The sequence below is a fragment of the Cyprinus carpio genome, chromosome A14 (genome assembly GCF_018340385.1).
Source record: "Cyprinus carpio isolate SPL01 chromosome A14, ASM1834038v1, whole genome shotgun sequence".
Taxonomy (NCBI): Eukaryota; Metazoa; Chordata; class Actinopteri; order Cypriniformes; family Cyprinidae; genus Cyprinus; species Cyprinus carpio.
Genome location: NC_056585.1, coordinates 25509346 through 25533051, shown reverse-complemented (window position 1 = coordinate 25533051; position 23706 = coordinate 25509346). Strand labels below are relative to the sequence as shown.

The 23706-nt window shown below is 36.6% G+C and overlaps 1 protein-coding gene, 1 long non-coding RNA gene and 1 pseudogene across 2 annotated transcripts; all 3 read right to left on the bottom strand.

The window, feature by feature from the left end:
- Nucleotides 1–2182: 2182 nt before the first annotated feature.
- Nucleotides 2183–2796, bottom strand: LOC122147481. Its single transcript, XR_006161654.1, has 2 exons — nt 2676–2796; nt 2183–2592 (listed from the first exon to the last, which is right to left on the bottom strand). It is a non-coding gene; the product is annotated as an uncharacterized LOC122147481 (long non-coding RNA).
- A 2-nt stretch (nt 2797–2798) lies between these two features.
- LOC122147480 lies at nt 2799–5659 on the bottom strand (annotated as a pseudogene).
- A 4810-nt stretch (nt 5660–10469) lies between these two features.
- Nucleotides 10470–20484, bottom strand: LOC109057027 (SPARC-like). The gene is made up of 10 exons (XM_042770359.1): nt 20333–20484; nt 15498–15567; nt 15218–15244; nt 14736–14823; nt 13820–13941; nt 13463–13583; nt 12816–12949; nt 11268–11416; nt 10998–11146; nt 10470–10915 (listed from the first exon to the last, which is right to left on the bottom strand). Exons 2-10 carry the CDS (start codon nt 15552–15554, stop codon nt 10887–10889), a joined length of 876 nt encoding a protein of 291 aa, XP_042626293.1. The 5' UTR covers nt 15555–15567; nt 20333–20484; the 3' UTR covers nt 10470–10886.
- Nucleotides 20485–23706: the final 3222 nt, after the last annotated feature.

The window sequence follows — 23706 nt, the reverse complement described above, 5'->3', positions numbered from 1 at the left end:
GGTGGATAGCCTAACAACTAGAGAGATGGACCTCATGGGCTGTTTGGACACGTGTGAGTTCAGCTAATCTCTCAAACTAAGTGTTTATTATTACAATCAACCGAGGAAAAAAGGTTGATGCAAACTAAATAAAAAAATAGTTTTGTATTAATCTGTTCAACATGTTCTGTGGTATTCACCATTGCTGGAGTGCTCCTTCCTGTCACTCAGTATGCACAAATTCTCTCCGATATAAAATGATGTGTCATATATTTACTTTAAACATTGGCAGATCTAGATTTGTATAAATATCTCATGTTTTAACAAAAAGTATGGACACATTTGTTTTAAAGAAACCACTTGCTTCTTTCAATAAGACATGCTTATATTTCAAGTCAAGTTTATAATATAGGCTATATTTTTTGTAGTATCGTCTGAGCACAGGAGTAGTGAGCAAGTTCGAAATTAAAGAGGACACGGGGCAAAAATGCCATAAAAAGACACAGGAAAAACCCTGATATTTACAATGAGCATCAAAAACTGTGTTTTTAAAATTAATGTCTAACATTCAACATTTCACACCTTTTATTCCAGGTCTGTGATGGATTTCTGTATTTAAAACTTTATTAACAAGTGATGTTGAATGTGTAGCTGTAATACTGAAAGTTCTTTGGATCGAAACATTGAAATCGACTTTAAAACATGAAGAAATCGCTCTCAGTAATTTCTGACATCGGTAGTGACTAGTGAGTGATCATGTATGTCATAATTTTGATCAAATAAAGTGAAAATCAACTGAAATAGTAGGTGATTTATGTCTAGTGATTCATGCTGGGACTTTAGGGCTTGAGTTGGTAATGTTTCATTTTATGTGATCTGTTTTTAGGGTTAAGAAGCAGTGGAGAAGAGTGTTTTCCCCCTCCCTGGTGCAGAAGTGGGCTGGACTGCAGCACAGTGTTCTGGCTGGAGCTCTGCCATTGTTTGAGATTCCTGACGCGAGTGTCTGGCTGGAAGGGTAAGCCTGGTGACTGGGTAAATCCTGCTCTCTCTAGCTCTGCTTTCCCACGACTCTCTATCCCCACTGAGACTATACACTATTTCTCCCACTGCTTTATGCAACACAGCACATGCAACATACTTCCATAAATGTAAATCTGCTTTAGTTTGAACAATAGTAGAGCCTGACTGAGAGTTTTGAAATATGAACATAGCATATGAATAAATTGAAACAGCACACAAAAACAAACATTAAGACTATTATAATTTTCCTGCTTTCTGAATCAATAATAATTTAAAATGTTTAAGGAAATATTCTCTACGTGAGACCTCTGTTCTTATCCTGAATTATTAATTATTATGTCAAATCTATAAATGCATGCTTGTTGAAAGGACCGTTTTATGTTTTTCAGCATTTAACTATTCAGTCCATCCAGCATTATACAGTTAAACACTGAGGTAGCCACATTGGCATGTAGGCTTAAAAATAATCCTTTAAATACAGGGTCCTGAAATATATTTTTTTAAATGCAAAGGCAAAAAGGAAATCACATAAACATTCACTCCACCCTCAAGGAAAGTACTAACATATGTGCTCCAGATTTTTAGCCCCATTGACCATGCAGCATCATTTTCTTTGCACATTTACAGTGTTTATGTAGTCATATTCATATTTACTTCAATGCTAAAATTAACTTGGGTGCCTGAATAAAACAAATGATCTGCAAACATCATGTTTGTTTGACAATGTTTTTCATTTTGCCTATAGTAACATTAAAAGGGTTATGCAATTATATACTTGGGGGGAAACAGATCAAGATAAATGGAGAAATGCATGCAAAGATTAAGTTGGAAATTTCAGTAGCTTTTATTCATATAAAGAGATTCATAGTGCTCACATTGTGGCAAATACTGCAAATGTATGTGAACCATGTTAGAGGGAGAAAAAATCATCTCATTCTGCGAGATTCTGTCCTCTGAATTCAAATAATATTTCTATGTATTACTCTTTAATATTATTATTAACTTTTAAAATGCTCAAACATGTGGCCCTGGTTTCTGACAAGGAAACAATATGCAAATAAAAACATCAGCCTGCAGGTACTCAGGGCTCAAATTAAAATTTTATAAAGAAATCAAAAAACAATAAAATCCACCACCAAAAACAAAACTAAAAGTTTATAAAGCAAGCAGAAAGAACATTTATTTTGGAAACTTTATTTTGTTTTTGTACATTTCCACCATCAAAACTCCAAACTTACAATTCAAGCCCTGATTCTGAGTGTAAAAAAACATTTGTGGATCCATTTCCAAAACAACAAAAAGGTGTATTTTGCAACATACATCGTTCATCATATTTAACTCTCTTTAATAAAGCCTGTCCAACAGCTGCTTGGCCAACTTAAAAACTGTAGTGTTCAGTCACTGATAGTTACTGTGTGGATTGTGCATTTTTTTTAAACATAATGAATGTTTAGTGGTATATGCAGGTTGTTATAAATCGCAATTAGCACCTTTACTTTGATTTTAACTTAAGGGTTAGCACCTCGCCCCAATAGTGACTAGGAAGCATCAATGGTAGATGTGCTTAGATGACAAGGTCGTTGTCGATGTCCTCTGAAAGCAGAAAACAGCTAAAGTTAGCAAATCAAATTAACCGAGCTTAATAAAAATATGAGCAGCATGGTCAAAAAACTCACGCTCTTTGATTCCCAAAGCAGTTGGCCCACTCCTCGAGAGCGAGTGTAATTGTCTTGGTCAGCATCGCACTGCTCAAAGAAGCCAGTGGGTGCAGTGCTCCATTGGGATGAGAGGAGCGCGCGCAGAGGAGCCAGCTCAGTGTGGGACAGGAAGCTGATATAACACAGAAACACATGCACATTTCAATTGTTATTTCTTATTATTGTCATATTAGCTAACAGCAGATATGCCGAGAATTGATACAAAACTAGCTGTGAAAATGAGGTTAAACATACCCCATCAACAGGGTGCTGGTCAAGCTGGCCAAAACTGCCAGTGAACGGGGAAGATGTACATGTGGTTAGTTCTTCTCGAAGTCCAGGGCCAGAAGGTCCAGAGAATGATCACCAGCCTCCAGCCTCTTCTCATTCTCGTAAATCTTCTTCACCTACAAAACACAGCATGAAGTTTGCAGGCATTTGAGAAGTCTTGCCATCTGGATTTGAATATATTGTTCAATTATGCATACACTCCTTTTCTTTTCCTTCCCTAAGATAAGGCTGCTATTGAACTTATCTTTAGCTCAAATTTTGTTTACATTGTTATGTAGAGGACAATGGAATGTTCAGCAGGCCAAAAAAAGTATTTTGCGACCCAGGCTCATTGGAAAAAAGCGTGCCCATGGCGGCATTTCTGCAAAATTAAATTATGTTGCTTCTTGCATGTTTCACAATACTTATAAAGTGAAATGTCCAGAGAGTGCCTGAATGAACATAAATCTGGAAAGTTGTATTACATTAACATTGGTTATTGTAAACATCGCAGGAGTTTAGAAACAAACTGTCTGGTGGGGTGTGAAAAAAAGTTTGTTTGTGCCACCTACACAAGACCTAACCGATGATGTTTAAAAACGCATTAACTAAAGCAAACCATGCAATTTTAGCTTGCTTTTACATGTCTTTGGCTTTTTTTATCATGATATCACAGGACTGTACCGGGTGAGCTACCGAGCAGTTTACAATGTAAGACAAGCCATACATATGGAGCTAGTTATGCAATGGAAACATAAAAAATGTATTAGTTTACAAATAATAATAATCTGCACATATAATCATAATTTGTGTGAGAAGGAATAAAGGTTGTTGGTGTTTTATTGCCTCTAGATCATCTCAGCTGGAAAACTGCAGTTAATTGAATATATAGGTATGTTTTTAGCCGTTTTGCGAAAATGTAGGTAGAGGCACTTTTTCCCAATGGACCTACCTTAGTGAAATGTTTTGGTGTGGTGTTTTTAGGTGTGGTGTTTTAAAATGTGATATTGTAAGAAATGACCTTTAGTGGTGGTTAGCCTAGTGGAAACCTGCAGTTGTACACTTTTAGTATACAGAACTGGTATTACAACACCTTATTTTGAGCTTAATGCACGGTTTTAATTGTGCGGAAGTAGTGCTGAGGTCCGACTTAAAGATATACTTCAGTATATTTGGATCATGCTAAAGTGGAACTATTGCAAGTATACTTCAGGTACACTTGCATTTAAAGACTGATATTATACAAAGATAACACACAGTCCTTGTTAATAGTGATATTAAAACACATTTTAAGCATAAATATTAAGAAATGTGCATTGTGCAATAAAGTAATACTCCAAATAAAGTTTAATTATAATTTTATATCAGTGAGTCTTAAGTGATATGTCAATAAATATGTTAATGGATTTGAAGTATACTTAGTAGTATGCTTAGAAATAAATTATTGCATATGTTTTTTTTTTGTTTTTTGTTTTTTTTATTTTTTTATTTTTTTTTTAACTAGGGCCATTTTCAGAGGTTTTTCAGACTATATAGAGCAACTGACCCTGAGTTTCTGCTTCTCGGTGAGCAGGTTATTGTCTTCATCACGCTCATACAGGGTCACCCAGCACGTTCTTCAGCCAGTCCCTCATGCGCAGGGGAAACTCGTTCAGCTCGTTGTCCAAGCAGGGGGCGATGTCTGATGGAAAACATTCAAAACATTAACACATTTGTTTTGAAAATAAAATAATAAACACAAACAGCATGCTTATGACACCTATTCATAGCATTATACTCTTGGAGGTCTAAAGGGGGCCAAAATTACCAGCCCCTCTGGGCTAATATTAGTGTCATAGCTGTTAGGATCTAATTCGTTTATGCCAGGAACCACATTTTCTCTGAGTCTGATGACTGAGAACCCTGTCTTAGCAAATGAGACTACACCACAGCGGGAGCTCCATTTGAGCCCTTCAGTCCCGACTCATCCATCAGGCGCCAAACGGCTGTGAATGAGGAAGATTTAGGGGGATTGGGTCTGCTTTGTGGAGCAGCACTGGCAAGCTCGGGCTCGTCCTGTGCTCAGTGTTTGAAGGGGCAACAGGGATGCCCTCAAAGCTACAAGCCATCAATCACTCCAAAGCACTCAATTACACTTATGTTCATGGCTGAGTTTGTGAGTGGTCTACTTTTAAAGTCTGCCTTGTTTTACTTCACTGTTGTGTTGCTCACATTTGCAGGGTACCAATGTAGTCCAGATGCAGCTTGTGGTCCCTTCTTGGTGCCGACTCCAGGGCGCATTTAGTAGCAAAGAAGTGGCGGGAGGACTCATAGGTTTTGTTGTCAGTGCCACAGACCACTGTGAAAGAAAAGCCAAAATATATGATCAACCATAAATGCCATGGTTGTCAACCTGACAGGTTTGATTTCCCCACAGTATCATACTAATGTCCGTTTGCTGACATTATTTGCCCAATGCATAAACCAACATTTCAATCAATCTGCTCAAATGGTGCACATGTGCTTCTAGGCATTTCTGTCACTAACACATGTATGACATGAGACAGACGTGAAATGAAGGAAATGACTAAAGACACGCACCATGCTCGAAATCTCCGACTGGGGCGGGGCAGGTCAGAGGGTCCTGGCACACACACATGGGCTGGTTGCTGTCATCAACCTCGCACACTTTGTCCCCCTTTCTTGCAGTGATGGTTAGGCAGGGGTATGTAAGGAAAAAAGCATTAAAGACAAAAAAATATTATTATTAAATTAATATAATATATATAATTTTTCCTTTATAGGGCATATATTCAAATATGTTTATCTACAATGGATTTTTAATGATTTTTATTTTAATTTGTGTTTATAATTTATATTTTCCATTTTACTTTTATTTATTCTGTTAAAGGGGCACATATTAAAATATTTTTTCTTTATTATATATTTGAATTATTTTGAATTTATTTTGTTATTAATTTATAGTTTGTTTTATATTTTATTCCTTTAAAGGGCATATAATCAAAAAATATTCTCCAAATAGGTTTAAGTTATTTTTATTTAATTTTGTTAATAATTTATATTTTTGTTTTATTTGATTTGATTTGATTTTGTTTAATTCCTTTTAAGGGCATATATTCAAAAATGTTCTTCACCAATGGATTACATTTCTTTCCCCTACGCCCTTCCTAGATGTTTTGTGGTGGGCGTGCTGTGGGCATGTGGAACTGGAAGAATGGCACTGGAATCAACTTGGTCCATGTATAACCCTAGTCTGTCTGAACGCATAATTACAGCTGTCTACTTTTTGACTTAGCTGCAGCCTGTTATTACCCATGGGCTTGTGTACCTCTACAGTGTACTTCTATATAATCTACACACGTTATCATAACTTCACACATGCACAGGGACAGAAGACATGATGCAAACAGCAGATAAATCTCTTGAGAGGAAATGAAATCTGTAACTTTAGTGTATGAAACACAGCCTCAAAACAATGGCCAAATAGTTGGAGGTGTGGAAAAGACATTAAACTCACTCTCAGCAATAAACATCCTCCACCGACTTCAATGGCCTCATCAAACTCTCCGGTCTCCACCTGGACTGGGTTGTTTTGGGTTTCCCAATTCCAGCTCCTGCATTATGAGACAGAAAATTATTATGGGTATGGCACTGTACACTCAAGTCCAGTTTAAACACCGCTTTCCTCCTTTTATGTGAGGAAACTTTACTGCACAGCCCACACAAGAGTTTTGCTTTGTGTCCAACACAACTGGCATCTGTGTGGAACATGTGGGAAACCAGTGAAATGTAAGTAGTCCCTTTCCAGATATATTTTCAAACTTTATGGATTCATCCACCTGGGCGGAATGCAACAGGAGCTGCATATGTAAACACCTTTCTGGTCCCATGAATGGGGGCGAGTTGTTATTTTGGCCAATGATGGGCTTGACAAGTCTTCTTATAATGCCGTTTGGCCTTAATGAAGAGGGAGTTTTAAAATATTTAAACTTTAATTATACGCACTACCTCTTCAACCCCAACCTGGACCTCCTCTTCAGTCTGGAAAATGACAATTATAGGGACTCTTTAGAAAAAGGTTTTGTTATTCACAAAGCAGCATTTACAAAAGGGCATGAAAAGTCTTATTCTGGGTTTTGAACATTTAAAATGGTGTTTTAACTTTGCATTACAAGCCAAATAAAAAAAAAATTAACAAAAATGCATGTAGTGGCATTTAAATTTTCTAATGCACATTTGATAACAATATATTGACGGTCCACATTTCAAACATGCTGTCCCACTTTTGAAAAGACCTTTTCTAAAGTGGGAGACAAGATTGCCTTTTTACACATTTTAAACAATATTATTGCTACATTTGACGTACAAATACACCACAAATATAATTTGATAACAATTTAGAACATTGTTTTTATTTATAACATATTTATATCCCCCCCCCCCTAACATTAATTTTGTCTAAATCCTATGTCACTGACCTTTGAGTGAAGGCTGAAGGTTTCCATGGCCACATTTATGATTGTAATTATTTCAATAACTTGAAAAACCCCTGTTTGAATTTAACCCCAATCTTGTTCACTTTAATGTTGTGCATAAAAGAAGCGATAAATTGCACTGAAGCTTAGGTGTCCCACATTAGTCAGAGTCGCAGATTACACATTTGTAGGAAAGACATATCGTAGAAAATGGGTTGCGTAGAGTAAAATGAATTTCTGGACAGGGTATCTGGATAGTAATGTCAACTGGGTTAATTAAATGTTTAAAAAATAATTTCCTAAACAGTTCCGAAAATCTTAATGGCCCTACACGTAGACCTAATTTGTATTTTATATTTATTTTATTTAGTTTATTAATTATTTTTTGATTATTTTTTTTTTATTTTTTTTTTATTTATTTTTTATTTATTTTATGTTTTTAATTAAGTAATTAATTTATTTTATTTATTTATTTTTTGGTGAGTGTTCCTAATATTTATTGGGAGGGTTTCTTGAGATTTTACCATTTGGTTTGAAAGGTTAAATTGTGGAGAAACATTTTATAGCAGTGATTTTTTTCTTGTGTTTACACACATAATTCCGCACAACTGCATTAGAAATTTTATAAATCATTTTTTTGTAAATGTGAACATGTTGACAATAATAAAATGTCCATCAGGGGGCGACACGCTTCTCGTACATGCAGCAATTTGAGGTTGAAAAACAATACACAGTTTTAACATTTTTTAAAGGAATATCTACCAACAATCTATGACTATTAAATCCAACACCAGATTACTCAACAGCTTCTCATTAGTTCAGCTTTAACTAAACTTTTTCATTTTAAGGTGGATAGGCCCGTGTGCCTACCGGCCGGCAACTAGAGAGCCCGTGGACCTCATGAGGCTGTTGTGGGGACACGTGTGAGTTCAGCTAATCTCTCAAACTAAGTGTTTATTATTACAATCAACCGAGGAAAAAAGGTTGATGCAAACTAAATAAAAAAAATAGTTTTGTATAAATCTGTTTCAACATGTTCTGTGGTATTCACCATTGCTGGAGTGCTCCTTCCTGTCACTCAGTATGCACAAATTCTCCTCCGATATAAAATGATGTGTCATATATTTTACTTTAAACATTGGCAGATCTAGATTTGTATAAATATCTCATGTTTTAACAAAAAGTATGGACACATTTGTTTTAAAGAAACCACTTGCTTCTTTCAATAAGACATGCTTATATTTCAAGTCAAGTTTATAATATAGGCTATATTTTTTGTAGTATCGTCTGAGCACAGGAGTAGTGAGCAAGTTCGAAATTAAAGAGGACACGGGGCAAAAATGCCATAAAAAGACACAGGGAACAAAAAAAAACCTGATATTTACAATGAGCATCAAAAACTGTGTTTTTAAAATTATGTCTAAACATTCAACATTTCACACCTTTTATTCCAGGTCTGTGATGGATTTCTGTATTTAAAACTTTATTAACAAGTGATGTTGAATGTGTAGCTGTAATACTGAAAGTTCTTTGGATCGAAACATTGAAATCGACTTTAAAACATGAAGAAATCGCTCTCAGTAATTTCTGACATCGGTAGTGACTAGTGAGTGATCATGTATGTCATAATTTTGATCAAATGGGAAAAGTGAAAATCAACTGAAATAGTAGGTGATTTATGTCTAGTGATTCATGCTGGGACTTTAGGGCTTGAGTTTGGTAATGTTTCATTTTATGTGATCTGTTTTTTAGGGTTAAGAAGCAGTGGAGAAGAGTGTTTTCCCACTCCCCGGTGCAGAAGTGGGCTGGACTGCAGCACAGTGTTCTGGCTGGAGCTCTGCCATTGTTTGAGATTCCTGACGCGAGTGTCTGGCTGGAAGGGGAAGCCTGGTGACTGGGTAAATCCTGCTCTCTCTAGCTCTGCTTTGTCCCACGACTCTCTATCCCCACTGAGACTATACACTATTTTCTCCCACTGCTTTATGCAACACAGCACATGCAACATACTTCCATAAATGTAAATCTGCTTTAGTTTGAACAATAGTAGAGCCTGACTGAGAGTTTTGAAATATGAACATAGCATATGAATAAATTGAAACAGCACACAAAAACAAACATTAAGACTATTATAATTTTCCTGCTTTCTGAATCAATAATAATTTAAAATGTTTAAGGAAATATTCTCTACGTGAGACCTCTGTTCTTATCCTGAATTATTAATTATTATGTCAAATTCTATAAATGCATGCTTGTTGAAAGGACCGTTTTATGTTTTTCAGCATTTAACTATTCAGTCCATCCAGCATTATACAGTTAAACACTGAGGTAGCCACATTGGCATGTAGGCTTAAAAATAATCCTTTAAATACAGGGTCCTGAAATATATTTTTTTAAATGCAAAGGCAAAAAGGAAATCACATAAACATTCACTCCACCCTCAAGGAAAGTACTAACATATGTGCCTCCAGATTTTTAGCCCCATTGACCATGCAGCATCATTTTCTTTGCACATTTACAGTGTTTATGTAGTCATATTCATATTTACTTCAATGCTAAAATTAACTTGGGTGCCTGAATAAAACAAATGATCTGCAAACATCATGTTTGACAATGTTTTTCATTTTGCCTATAGTAACATTAAAGGGTTATGCAATTATATACTTGGGGGAAACAGATCAAGATAAATGGAGAAATGCATGCAAAGATTAAGTTTGGAAATTTCAGTAGCTTTTATTCATATAAAGAGATTCATAGTGCTCACATTGTGGCAAATACTGCAAATGTATGTGAACATGTTAGAGGGAGAAAAAATCATCTCATTCTGCGAGATTCTGTCCTCTTGAATTCAAATAATATTTCTATGTATTACTCTTTAATATTATTATTAACTTTTAAAATGCTCAACATGTGGCCCTGGTTTCTGACAAGGAAACAATATGCAAATAAAAACATCAGCCTGCAGGTACTCAGGGCTCAAATTAAAATTTTATAAAGAAATCAAAACAATAAATCCACCACCAAACAAAACTAAAAGTTTATAAAGCAAGCAGAAAGAACATTTATTTGGAAACTTTATTTTGTTTTTGTACATTTCCACCATCAAAACTCCAAACTTACAATTCAAGCCCTGATTCTGAGTGTAAAAAAACATTTGTGGATCCATTTCCAAAACAACAAAAAGGTGTATTTTGCAACATACATCGTTCATCATATTTAACTCTCTTTAATAAAGCCTGTCCAACAGCTGCTTGGCCAACTTAAAAACTGTAGTGTTCAGTCACTGATAGTTACTGTGTGGATTGTGCATTTTTTTTTTAAACATAATGAATGTTTAGTGGTATATGCAGGTTGTTATAAATCGCAATTAGCACCTTTACTTTGATTTTAACTTAAGGGTTAGCACCTCGCCCCAATAGTGACTAGGAAGCATCAATGGTAGATGTGCTTAGATGACAAGGTCGTTGTCGATGTCCTCTGAAAGCAGAAAACAGCTAAAGTTAGCAAATCAAATTAACCGAGCTTAATAAAAATATGAGCAGCATGGTCAAAAACTCACGCTCTTTGATTCCAAAGCAGTTGGCCCACTCCTCGAGAGCGATGTAATTGTCTTGGTCAGCATCGCACTGCTCAAAGAAGCCAGTGGTGCAGTGCTCCATTGGGATGAGAGGAGCGCGCAGAGGAGCCAGCTCAGTGTGGGACAGGAAGCTGATATAACACAGAAACACATGCACATTTCAATTGTTATTTCTTATTATTGTCATATTAGCTAACAGCAGATATGCCGAGCATTGATACAAAACTAGCTGTGAAAATGAGTTAAACATACCCATCAACAGGGTGCTGGTCAAGCTGGCCAAACTGCCAGTGAACGGGGAAGATGTACATGTTGTAGTTCTTCTCGAAGTCCAGGGCCAGAAGGTCCAGAGAATGATCACCAGCCTCCAGCCTCTTCTCATTCTCGTAAATCTTCTTCACCTACAAACACAGCATGAAGTTTGCAGGCATTTGAGAAGTCTTGCCATCTGGATTTGAATATATTGTTCAATTATGCATACACTCCTTTTCTTTTTCCTTCCCTAAGATAAGGCTGCTATTGAACTTATCTTTAGCTCAAATTTTGTTTACATTGTTATGTAGAGGACAATGGAATGTTCAGCAGGCCAAAAAAATTATTTTGCGACCCAGGCTCATTGGAAAAAAGCGTGCCCATGGCGGCATTTCTGCAAAATTAAATTATGTTGCTTCTTGCATGTTTCACAATACTTATAAAGTGAAATGTCCAGAGAGTGCCTGAATGAACATAAATCTGGAAAGTTGTATTACATTAACATTGGTTATTGTAAACATCGCAGGAGTTTAGAAACAAACTGTCTGGTGGGGTGTGCAAAAAGTTTGTTTGTGCCACCTACACAAGACCTAACCGATGATGTTTAAAACGCATTAACTAAAGCAACCATGCAATTTTAGCTTGCTTTTACATGTCTTTGGGTTTTTTTTATCATGATATCACAGGACTGTACCGGGTGAGCTACCGAGCAAGTTTACAATGTAAGACAAGCCATACATATGGAGCTAGTTATGCAATGGAAACATAAAAATGTATTAGTTTACAAATAATAATAATCTGCACATATAATCATAATTTGTGTGAGAAGGAATAAAGGTTGTTGGTGTTTTATTGCCTCTAGTATTCATCTCAGCTGGAAACTGCAGTTAATTGAATATATAGGTATGTTTTTAGCGTTTTGCGAAAATGTAGGTAGAGGCACTTTTTTCCCAATGGACCTACCTTAGTGAAAAAAAATACTAAAATGTGTTTGAAATACATTTATTTTGTGCTAAGTATACTACAAATACATTTAGATATTTATGTGCTTAATAAAACCTGCAGTTGTACTTTTAGTATACAGAACTGGTATTACAACACCTTATTTTGAGCTTAATGCACTTTAATTGTGCGGAAGTAGTGCTGAGGTCCGACTTAAAGATATACTTCAGTATATTTGATCATGCTAAAGTGGAACTATTGCAAGTATACTTCAGGTACACTTGCATTTAAAGACTGATATTATACAAAGATCACACAGTCCTTGTTAATAGTGATATTAAAACACATTTTAAGCATAATATTAAGAAATGTGCATTGTGCAATAAAGTAATACTCCAAATAAAGTTTAATTATAATTTTATATCAGTGAGTCTTAAGTGATATGTCAATAAATATGTTAATGGATTTGAAGTATACTTAGTAGTATGCTTAGAAATAAATTATTGCATATGTTTTTTTGGGTTTTTATTTTTTTTTTTATTTTTTTATTTTTTTTTTAACTAGGGCCATTTTCAGAGGTTTTTCAGACTATATAGAGCAACTGACCCTGAGTTTCTGCTTCTCGGTGAGCAGGTTATTGTCTTCATCACGCTCATACAGGGTCACCAGCACGTTCTTCAGCCAGTCCCTCATGCGCAGGGGAAACTCGTTCAGCTCGTTGTCCAAGCAGGGGGCGATGTCTGAGGAAACATTCAAACATTAACACATTTGTTTTGAAATAAATAATAAACACAAACAGCATGCTTATGACACCTATCATAGCATTATACTCTTGGAGTCTAAAAGGGGCCAAATTACAGCCCTCTGGCTAATATTAGTGTCATAGCTGTTAGGATCTAATTCGTTTATGCCAGAAACACATTTTCTGAGTCTCTGACTGAGACACCCTGCTTAGCAATGAGACTACACCACAGCGGGAGCTCCATTTGAGCCCTTCAGTCCCGACTCATCCCATCAGGCGCACAACGGCTGTGAATGAGGAAGATTTAGGGGGATTGGGTCTGCTTTGTGGAGCAGCACTGGCAAGCTCGGGCTCGTCCTGTGCTCAGTGTTTGAAGGGGCAACAGGGATGCCTCAAAGCTACAAGCCATCAATCACTCCAAAGCACTCAATTCCACTTATGTTCATGGCTGAGTTTGTGAGTGGTCTACTTTTAAAGTCTGCCTTGTTTTACTTCACTGTTGTGTGCTCACATTTGCAGGGTCCAATGTAGTCCAGATGCAGCTTGTGGCCCTTCTTGGTGCCCTCCAGGGCGCATTTAGTAGCAAAGAAGTGGCAGGAGGACTCATAGGTTTTGTTGTCAGTGCCACAGACCTGTGAAAGAAAAGCCATAAATATGATCAACCATAAATGCCATGGTTGTCAACCTGACAGGTTTGATTTCCCCACAGTATCATACTAATGTTTGCTGACATTATTTGCCCAATGCATAAACCAACATTTCAATCAATCTGCTCAAATGGTGCACATGTGCTTCTAGGCATTTCTGTCACTACACATGTATGACATGAGACAGACGTGAAATGAAGGAAATGACTAAAGACACGCACATGCTCGAAATCTCCGACTGGGGCGGGGCAGGTCAGAGGGTCCTGGCACACACACATGGGCTGGTTGCTGTCATCAACCTCGCACACTTTGCCTTTCTTGCAGTGATGGTTTAGGCAGGGGTCTGTAAGGAAAAAAGCATTAAAGACAAAAAAATATTATTATAAATTAATATAATATATATAATTTTCCTTTATAGGGCATATATTCAAATATGTTTATCTACAATGGATTTTAAATGATTTTTATTTAATTGTGTTATTAATTTATATTTTCCATTTTACTTTTATTTATTCCTTTAAAGGGGCACATATTAAAATATTTTTCTTTATTATATTTGAATTATTTTGAATTTATTTTGTTATTAATTTATATTTTGTTTTATTTTATTCCTTTAAAGGGCATATAATCAAAAATATTCTCCAAATAGGTTTAAGTTATTTTTATTTAATTTTGTTAATAATTTATATTTTGTTTTATTTGATTTGATTTGATTTTGTTTAATTCCTTTTAAGGGCATATATTCAAAAATGTTCTTCACCAATGGATTTACATTTCTTTCCCCTACGCCCTTCCTAGATGTTTTGTGGTGGGCTGCTGTGGGCATGTGGCTGGAAGAATGGCACTGGAATCAACTTGGTCCTGTATAACCCTAGTCTGTCTGAACGCATAATTACAGCTGTCTACTTTTGACTTAGCTGCAGCCTGTTATTACCCATGGGCTTGTGTACCTCTACAGTGTACTTCTATATAATCTACACACGTTATCATAACTTCACACATGCACAGGGACAGAAGACATGATGCAAACAGCAGATAAATCTCTTGAGAGGAAATAAATCTGTAACTTTAGTGTATGAAACACAGCCTCAAAACAATGGCAAATAGTTGGAGGTGTGGAAAAGACATTAAACTCACTCTCAGCAATAACATCCTCCACGACTTCAATGGCCTCATCAAACTCTCCGGTCTCCACCTGGACTGGGTTGGTTCCCACTTCCAGCTCCTGCATTATGAGACAGAAAATTATTATGGGTATGGCCTGTACACTCAAGTCCAGTTTAAACACCGCTTTCCTCTTTTATGTGAGGAAACTTTACTGCACAGCCACAACAAGAGTTTTGCTTTTGTGTCCAACACAACTGGCATCTGTGTGCACATGTGGGGAACCAGTGAATTGTAAGTAGTCCCTTTCAGATATATTTTCAAACTTTATGGATTTCAGTCCCCTGGGGGAATGCAACAGGAAGCTGCATATGTAAACACATCTGGTCCCATAATGGGGGCGAGTTGTCTATTTTTGGCCAATGATGGGCTTGACAAGTCTTCTTAATAATGCCGTTTGGCCTTAAGTGAAGAGATTTTTAAAATATTTAAAATATTAATTGAATACAGCATACCTCTTCAACAACTGGCTCCTCTTCAGTCTGGAAAATGAAATTTATATGGACTTTAGAAAAAGGTTTAGTCACAAAGCAGCATTAAAAAGGGCATTAAAATGCTTTCTGGTTTTGAATTTTAAAATGTGTTTTACTTTTTTCCCCCTCTTCATGCAATTTTATTATATAATAAATAAATAAAATATATATAGAAAAAATTATATATATATATATATATATATATATATATATATATATATATATATATATATAATTTTTTTTTCTTTACAGATTTACTTACTGGAGCAGCCAGAGTCTTGCCAGCGAGGCAGAACAGGAAGAAGATCCAAACCCTCATCTTGAGTTTCAGCCTAAGCAAAAATAAAAACTCACATTATCCTCTAAATCTATAACACCAAAAACTGAAGGTAATCTAATGGACTTAGACTGCATCACATTATAATGACAGTATTATCAAAGTCCCTTTAAGGCAAGTCATGTGACTCAGCAGCCATCTCTGAAACACCTCTCAGGCATGCAAGTGCAGCTTCTATCTCTTTGAATGGGGAAACATCAAATTCTCCAAAACTGTTTGCCAAGTTTAGGATTACATTTCATATTTGAAAGGTTTTAAAAAGTTTATTTTTCAGGCTTATTTAGCAGTGCGCATGCGCAGTCCTGAGCGCACGTCTCTGAAAGCTGACTGTTTCTATAGCAACCGAGACTTATAACGGCAGCTGCAGTGACGCGAGGAGTTTACAGATTACCGATTGGCTCTTTTACTCAGAAGGCGGGGCTTTGTTCGATAGAGCTGCCATATTGAGCGTTGTATTTTTCCCCATTCAAAACTATACGTGTGACACATTTTGGGTATTCTATAGTCTTTGGTGTAATGTGTGTTTTCATGGAGTAGGAGAATTGCAGATGTCAGAATCACACACATGCATGCTACTGGGGTCTCTATGTTCCTTTTAAATGAGTCCACCGGTAGCTTGAGATCAATAGCACATCAGTTCAAGACCTGACGCGTTCGGGCCACCAGACCTGCTCTGTATGCTCTACGACGGATAACTAACCTACAGAAGTGAGTCTCTCCAGACAGAAGCTGACTGAGATAAGAGCTCAGTCTGTCTTTGTTCTGCTAGCTCGACTGCTTTCCTCTCACTTGAAGAGCATCCGAAGACTGACTGATGTGATATGTTCTTGTTGAGAAACGACACACTCCTGCGGGGAGATAGGGGCTGTTCGTCTGAAAGCACTCATTCTCTTGTCCATTTTCTCTGTACCAAATATCCCTCTTCCTTTCATCTTATATCTCTGTTTCAATATAGATATATTTTGTTTATGGCTGGAAAGTGGGGGATTCTATCAACTTTTGCATTTTTGGTGCACTAACGATCAAAGCCAGACACTATTGTTTCTCTATAAAAACACAAATGCACTAATGACACCAGCTACAAAACAACAGATATCCTGCCAGTTATGAATATGAAAGGCCCTTTCTGAATGTTATGTGTTTGAGATGCTAATGTTGCACAAAAACTGTTATGACTGTGTTTGGTTATGAAAGATATTGGTTATTGAGGGAGCATCCATCAGCCAAGTTCTTGTTGTGAGTATGATGAAGATGCATCGCAACATATTTGGTGTTTGACTTTGTAAGTGATTGAAATCAAAGCTAATTTCCACCCCTCAAGCCGTGGTGGGCTGTGTGTGCATTAGAGGATAATGGGCGAGACTGCTGCATATTATCTGTGCATTTATAATTGGCTGTGTTGTAGAATTCCTGTGGGAGTTAAGGGGTCTTCTTGAAACTACTGACCTGAATATAATTTGCCTAGCAACTGCTGAGATTCCCATTGGCTTATTGCTCAAGGTTGAGAAATTCCTTGTTTCTTCAAGAAATACTCAGGAGATTAAAGTTAAAGTTGGCATTGAATATAAATTCAATCTATTTTTTCTATCTATCTATCTATCTATCTATCTATCTATCTATCTATCTATCTATCTATCTATCTATCTATCTATCTATCTATCTATCTATCTGATCTATTTTTTGTCTGCTTAAATCCTGTCCATTTCTTACAATGGACCTCAAGTTTGCATTCAGATCTGATTCTATCCGATCAACAACTAATGGATAGAACCCCATCTCACATTTTTTTTTCCAATAATGTTTCACTCAGATAAACATAACAATACAGAAGAAAAGATCTGACGCTACTTTCACAGAAATGAGTTGGATGCACATTTGGGCTCTGATTGACCGCATTTAGTGTTGCCAAATGTGGTTTTAGGTTTCAAATAATCTTCAACTATGTCATGGAGATCCATAGATCCTACATTAGATTTGATTTTTGAGAACTATTGTTGCTCATTTCACCAAAGAGCTCTTGTTGTTGAGTGCATGACGCATAATCTCTTGTATTCAGCACATGAAAACCATGTGAGCAGGTCTGTGAACCCTTCAATAGCCCTTCAATGTTTTCTTTGGCAAAGGAAAAGACGCCCCACATCTCCAGACTTAATCGTGGAAAACTAGAGACTTTGTCACCTTCGTCAAATGTTGACGTCTTTTAATGTGGCAGACAAAGAATCTTTTTGCTTTCCATCAACAAAAAACGTCCTATTTTACCTGCCTGAGGCTGTGTGAGTCATAGGACGAATTAATTCGTTTTAATTTGGAGGTGCGCTCTTTTCATTTCAGGAGACGTCTTGGCACATCTATGTTAGTCATTTTTTGGCTGAAGTATAAGTCCATTACTCTGGTGGAGTCACTTTAGAGCAAAACAACTTATTTTATTTGGAAGGTTGCATTCAAAATCAAACACGCCTGAACTGAAGCAAAGTCAGCGGTATAAAGGATCCCTTTTCAACCCAGTATTTAATTAAGAGTTTAGTTAGGTAAGCAGGTTGTGGGGCGTAAACCAGGAGGAAAACAGCAGCTCAATACTCTGCGTTTTTTCCAAAGAGTCATTTTCAAGAAGCTCTGCAGACGGAGTTTTCTCCCTCTCTCCGGAGTGACCGAACAGGTGGTCCAATCTCTACATAAACGAATGAGTTGCAAAACTTTTGACTTGCTGCCAATGCATCTCTTCCAAATTTAAATACCACACAATACATGGCATATGATTTCTCTAACAAACATAACTTTGCTGTGCTTACTCTAATATCATCCCAGGTAGCTTTAGCATATTAAACACAAACAGGATATCATTATCAGTGCCCAGCGCTGAGATAGGGAGTTTGGAGTGGTGGCGTGCTTGATTTATGGAGCAGGAAGCCACTTGGCATGAGCACTAGACCTCTGCATGAGCCACCTGTCCATTACGGCACAATTACTTGCTTGCATCTGTGTGACGTTTAGCGCTAAGCAGAAAAACAGACTCCTTCTTACTGAAAGCTTCCTTGAAACAAACAGTGAACCTGCCAGCACTGCAGTCACATCTGAGTTAACGTGACAAAAAGTGGGGTTTCAAAACAAATCTGCATTGACATTATAATGCCGAAATGTGCCAAATCAACATGTTTTAGTCCCGAGGTTTTGTTTCACAAGAAATGAAAACTCCTCTCTCTGGAACTCGATCTTGTTTTTCAAAGTAATGAGGAATCGCTATTACAAAGCTAAAGCTTGTGCCAAAAAAACAAGGTGGGAGGGAAGAGGAAATTTCACCCTCTGCTGAAAAGGAGTACAGGGTCCTCTGAGGAAGACAAAAGACAGTCAAAAGAGAGTGACTGAGCAAAAAAAGATCCATGTAACCCGAGTTAACAATCACCTGACCTTTTTAAGTCGCCCGCCCTTCCCCCCGCCGCTGTTTGTAAGTTAAACCACTCTCTCTCCTTTATTCAGTGCAAAGAGCAACTGTCTGTGAGAAAGGAAATGAATTCCATCCTATAAATATAAGCGTATCACCTTGAAAAGACCTTATCTGTGGCCGAGAAAATATGACTTATTCATTTATATTTATATTCCTATCTGATCCTCAAGGTGAGTGCGAGTCACGAACCGCTGAGTAAAAAATGGGGTTAAAACCAGATCCACATTCTTAACCTGATTTGTTGCTCTTTTCAGTTTCTACAACTTCACTTTTTAGATTTTTTTTTATTTTTCGATCAGCTCATCCATATGCGTTGTAAATATAAGCCTGATTTGTAGGGTTTACAATCCCTTTGCACACAGAATTGATGAAAAACACGTTTAACCGTTTTTTGTTTCACCCAAAGGCAAAACCTTTCTGAGTTTCAATAAAATGTTTGTTTATGCCATCTCTCTCTTGTGAAAATCTTTTCGGCAGACCAGGGGAAAAATATTATCCATGCTGGTGCACACATTACTTATAGAATCTTGTAAGATAATGCAGTAGGGTATGGTAAATTTATTAATAAAGTTTTATAAATCAAAAAAAAAAAATGAAAGGATTTTCAAACTTTCTCAACTAAACTTTTCTCTTTTCTTTATATAATAATACGGGCCCTTCCGGCAGCTGTAGGCTGACAGTTCACACAATTCTTGTTTGTCTATAGCAGCCACATCTGACTCATTTTGACAAGGTCTCAAACAGCTGGTGAAAAATCGCCATGGAAACACGCATTCCTTTTGAAGGGAGTAATTGGAAGGGGAGGGGCCTATTGGGTGACTCTCTCCCCTCCCCCTCCATCCCTGACTCTGTGTTCACCCCTCCTGCTGCATATGTGGCACACAATACCTCAATATTGTGCTGCTCTGCGCCATAGACTACACGGTTTATTCAAACTTTGATTATGAACATTAACTTGGTAAACAATCTGTTTGTTTGTTTATTTAAGAAAGATTTCATCATTAATAAATAAGCAACACACAAAGTTTATATAGAACAACAGACACCTGCCTCCAGTGGAAGTTTCAGAGTAAAGTCAGTGCTTTCAGTAAATCTGTGCTTTCATTACATGCACATGGGAACGCGATCTTTAAAACCTTGTAATCTTTTTAACAAGCAAGTAGTAGAACACAAAACAAAAATCAAGTTACTATTAGCAAGACTTGTTTTGGTGATGGTTTGAAAAGTATTAGTAAATCAACACCTGACTGTGAGACTTTATTAGTTTTCCTTATTCAGTATGTAAGAATGAAAAGAGGACACAAATGAACGCTCTTACCTTCTGTCCGTCTAACAGAGAAGCCAGAGGAGAAGTCAGCTGGTGAAAGGGTCTGAAACTATCTAACAGCAACACAACTTCACTCAGAAGACATTTGCTGTGGGCAGGTCCGGTCAACCCCCCTCCCTTCACTCGGTTAGGGTGGGACGTCCCACAGTTAACTCTGTGTATCCAACTCACGCAGAACTTTATACTCAAAGTATACTCTCCATCACAAACTTTTAACTAAGTTCATGTTTTAACTTTACTGTAGGCATGTGACCATTATCTTTATCATCTCATAGTGTTAAATATTACTTGGTCTAATAGTTTAGGAAAACTAACTGGTCTATATCATAGCATTTTATTGCTAAAAAGACTAAAACTAAAATAGTTTTAATAAATTTAAGTGCTTGCAATTGAAGTGAACATAAGCTAGCATAACAGGCCAGATCATGATTTGTGCCTGATCTACAAAAACTCTTCCTTCCGGCTAAGTATTATTGAATTAAGCTTCATGTCAGATCATGTAGGTCAGTGTTGAAGCAAGGAAAGACTGAAAGAAAAAAAAAAAGAAAAAAACTGGTTTGGGTTTGTCTGCTTGGATCTGCCTTTTATTCTTTTGTTAAAACTAAAAATACCCTAAAAGTATCATTGCTTTAGTTAGACAAAATTTTAAAAAAAGTGCTAATTAAGCAAAATTTGTTCAAAACTATTGATAACAATGTCATTATTTCCTTACAAATGCACCAATTAAAAAATAAATAAATAAATAAAATGCCTTAACATTTAAATTACATATAAAATGCACCAATATAATTTGAACCAGTAACTGTACTGTTTTATGTGGTCGAAAGATAACATTTATTAATCATTTTATAAATCTGTTGCTTCTTTCACACAATATTTGATATATGATTCCTCTGTGTTTTTATACACTATATGTGCTTTTGTTATCTTTGATTCATCAAAAGGGAAAGCAAAAAGGCCTGGTAGAACCTCTCTGGTGTTCACTCATTAAGGTTTCTGCATTGAATATATTTTTGTAATTCACTCTTAAGTAAACTAATTTATGATCCGACAATGGTGCACATATAATCTATTGACCTTTTCAACATTTCCGGGTTTCTCAGCAGCAGAAGTTGTCATAGTTGGGTAAACTTCTACAGCAGTGAATGGGAGACTATAACAAATATAATTTTTGCACTCCCATTTGCTCGAATAGCAAAAGGTCCATGATAGCATTTTCATGACTTTCAAAAAAAAAAGGAAAAAATAAATAAAATAGAGACTGATAATGGCAGCCAGTAGAGAGAACGATGTCAAATTTACCGTCACTCCCATAGACGCTGTATTAGAAACACCCTTGCATTAGCATTAACTAGATTTTTTGTAATGTGATGCAAAAAAATGAAAATACATAAAAAAAAGCTTTGGAGGATTTACGATGCTGATGACCATTGAAACGCATCATCGCAGTCTTCTGAAAAGGGTCCATAGTGGCTGACTGCAAATGTAGCATACATTTCAGATCAGCAGAACTTTTTTTTTTTTTTTTTGGACAGAGAGTGTCAAAATGGTTGACTCCTCTAAAAAAAATCCTGTCTGAGATTCCGGAGGCCCATTCCACTGTACTATCTCTTAGTTTTGTGTGTCCTGAGCAGCAGACTAAACTAATCACGCCTACGGTTTCATTCCACCCTTAGACATCACATCAAGTTCACAGTCGAAGAGGTTCACTCTGCTATAGATTGCTAATGTCTGTACTTTCTGAGTGTACAGAACAGTAAGCAGAGAAACATCTGGATGAGACAACGCTGGAAAAAAATAGTTTCTCTGCAACGTGGCATTTCCCATTCTGGCCTCTGCAGACACTGAAAGCAGGGCCACGGAGGAGGTGTAATTATTCTATGCACTGCAGACGTGGCGCTGTCTGTAGGATCTAAGAAGATCACAAAGGGTCACAGACTCCTTGAAACTTATAACAGGAATTAAAACACATTTCAATTTTGAACACGCATTTGTATTACAAACAATATAAAATAAAGAAAACAATAGAAATGAAACAAAACCTATGTGTGTACATACACGGTATAATGTAAAATTATCAATTTTTTTTCGAAAACATTTCAGATTTTTAGTATTATACACATATTGTTGCAAATATTTTTTATAATATTACTTTACTCTTAAATAATAATGCTCTTCACATCCTTTAAGGAGCAGGGTCTCTTTTCATCCTAGTTCCTGTTTACACTTTAAATAAACAGCAAATAATATCAACAATGGGCAGGAATATATCATCACACGTTAGTTTACTGTACATCTACACAGAAGGATGTGTGCATAAATCATATACTTTATAGGGCAGGTTCAAGTGGCATTATGCTGATAAAGCTGAAATATAATTAAAACTGTTAGAGTCCAACATACAGGATTATGTAACTTATAACATCAGTGAGAAAAGCAATGCGTTTTCATCCTCAGAAAAAGTTGTGATGGCAAGTACAATGACAGAATGTGTTTGGCAAGAGAAACCTCTCTTTGTCATGACGTCAGCTGAAAGGAGCCCACACAAACTGAATGTGTCTTTTCACAGTGAACCATCTCATTGTCTCAAGAGCTGCTCTGTCATTTGGAAATGGACCCTTTCATTTTTTGCCAGTGTGGCTACTGCGTAAACTACTTCCACAAAACACACACACACACACACACACACACACACACACACACACACACACACACACACACACACACACTATTTATGAGATTCAGGTGCATAATATTATAAAGACACTCAATTCAGCTTCAGTCTAGATGGAGACTTCGAGGACAGGTCCCTTGTTCAATGGCACAGTGGTTTTTGCTAATTAACTTGATTCCTTGATTCAAAACTTAAAACCTCTACACAAAACTACTCTCAACTGTAAGATATATGAATAATTTATATAGGGACTAATGTACAGCCATCCTGTTACTATCGCCAAAATAAACCCTGGCTATGGCAAGCCATTTTGACTGTTAAAGGGATACTCCACCCCAAAATGAAAATTTTGTCATTAATCACTTACCCTCGTGTCGTTCCAAACCCGTAAAAGCTCAGTTCGTCTTCGGAACACAATTTAAGATATTTTTGATGTAAACCGGGAGGCTTGAGACTGTCCCATAGACTGCCAAGTAAATAACCGTGTCAAGGTCCATAAAAGGTATGAAATTCATCATCAGAATAGTCCATCTGCCATCAGACGTAACAATGGGAATTCTTGATATCAGGAATTGAATTTTTACTAGTAAAATTGCAATTCCTGAAATCAAGAATGATCATCTTAACTATAGGGAAAATTGAAGTGTTGATATCAAAAATGAACACCCTGGGAATTATTAGTTTATAGCTC